Source organism: Propithecus coquereli, unplaced genomic scaffold (assembly GCF_000956105.1).
Source record: "Propithecus coquereli isolate 6110/MARCELLA unplaced genomic scaffold, Pcoq_1.0 Scaffold4, whole genome shotgun sequence".
Lineage (NCBI taxonomy): Eukaryota > Metazoa > Chordata > Mammalia > Primates > Indriidae > Propithecus > Propithecus coquereli.
Window position 1 is genome coordinate 1,636,467 of NW_012149729.1, and position 1,981 is coordinate 1,638,447.

Below are 1,981 nucleotides of genomic sequence, written 5' to 3' on the forward strand. Positions count from 1 at the left end.
AGGAGCAGTGAGAAAAAGAACCTAGTCTTGTAAGGAGGGGAAAACAATGATGTTAATAGGACAAGAACAATTTCCAAAATATATAAAGCATATGCTCATGGCATTGGAATTGGCATAAGAACAATAGCGAAAAATGCTGCATCTCAGTTGGAGAGAGTACAAGGGGTCACGTGCAGTGATTTCTCTGCAGTTTGATGTCACAGCATTGGGGGACTCATTGGGGGACAGTTATGAGAGTGGCCTGGATTGGCTGGGAATACTTGAAAGTCCTGGGTTGCAATAATTTTGTAGGCAGAATCTCAGAGGAGAGATTTTTCATTATCGTTTTTATTTACCCACACACTTGATTGTAGCATCCACTGCCAGCTGCCGTGGAAACTGGGCAGACAGGGCTTCTGAGGTGAGCATTGGTACAGGTCTCAGCAGAATAGAAACATTACCCAGAACATGAATGGACAGTGAAGGATCCATCTTTCCTGTGGCTCAAATTTTAGGTTAAAATTCTGAAGATGTCATTTTAAAAAGATGGAGAAATTAGCTAAGTGCACTTTAGACAGATAAAGAGGAAATAAACAGCATGGTGCCTTTATGGGAATAATCAAATCACCTCAGGAGCAAGAATCCACATTCAAACAATATTTCCCTACATTCAGATGTGATAGCAAACCAGCAAGCAAAGCATAAACAAATCCTGTAGATAGGAAAATAATAAAATTAAAAATGAGCTGCGGAAAATTTTCATCCAGAGGGAAGTGTTTTCTTACAACAGACTGGTGGGATCGGGAACCTGTTCCCTACTTGGAAACTGGTGCAGAGATTCTGAGTGTTCTTCCAGGAAGATACACTGGAGTAGAAGGATGATACCCCTTCAACTTACCATCGTCCTCATTGTCATCTATATGCTCGAGTCCTTGACAATTATTGTGCAGAACAGCTTAATTGTTGCAGTGCTTTGCAGAGAATGGCTGCAGGTCAAAAGGTTGTCACCTCTGGACATGATTCTCACCAGCCTGGGCATCTGTCGCTTCTGTCTACAGTGGTTATCAATTCTGTCCAATTTTTTCAGGTATTTTAACCTGAAGTATGTATTTTGGTACCTATCAATCATCTGGGAATTTAGTAATATTCTTATATTCTGGTTAACTAGCTTGCTTGCTGTCTTCTACTGTGTCAAGGTCTCTTCTTTCACCAACCCCATCTTCCTCTGGCTGAGGTGGAGAATTTCAAGGTTAGTTCCCTGGTTGTTACTGGGTTCACTGATGATTTCTTGTGTGACAATCATCCCTTCAACTCTTAGCAAGTTCACCCAAATTCAGTTAAACACCATGGAGCATTTACCAAGAAACAGCACCGTGATTGTGAGACTTGCGATGTTTCAGCAGTATTTGATTAATGCTCATAAACTCGTTGCGGTGGGCATTCCTTTCCTCGTGTTCCTGGCCTCCACCACCTTGCTCGTGGCCTCACTGATCCAGCATGTGTGGCAGATGCAACATCGTAACACTGGCCATGGCAACTCCTGCATGAAAGCTCACTCCACTGCCCTGAGGTCTCTTGCTATCTTATTTATCTTCTTCACCTCTTACTTTCTTACCATAGTCATCTCCCTAACACACAAACTACTTGTTCAGGAATCTTTGTTCTGGGTCTGGGAACCTGTCATCTATGCAGTAGTCACTATTCATTCCACATCACTGATGTCAAGCAGCCCTACATTGAAAAAGGCCCTAAAGGTAAAGTGCTGGGGATTAGATGCTGCCTAAGGCACAGGGTACAGCAAGAGCCCTGAGCAGATAGGAGTCCACCTTGATGCAATTAATACCCATAACCAGCATTGCTCTTACCAGTCTCCTGTGTGATAGACATGATAGTGAATCGCCAGGAATGCGGGCATCATTCTCTTTCATCCCAACAGCTATCTACTCAGAATAATCAGGCCGGGCGCGGTGGCTCATGCCTGTAATCCTAGCACTCTGGGAGG

The 1,981-nt window shown here is 43.4% G+C and overlaps 1 protein-coding gene across 1 annotated transcript; it reads left to right on the forward strand.

The window, feature by feature from the left end:
* The first annotated feature begins 857 nt into the window (after nt 1–857).
* On the forward strand, nt 858–1,763 carry LOC105817105 (taste receptor type 2 member 16). Its single transcript, XM_012652729.1, has one exon. The coding sequence runs from the start codon at nt 858–860 to the stop codon at nt 1,761–1,763; it is 906 nt and encodes a 301-aa protein (XP_012508183.1).
* The last annotated feature ends 218 nt before the right edge of the window (nt 1,764–1,981 follow it).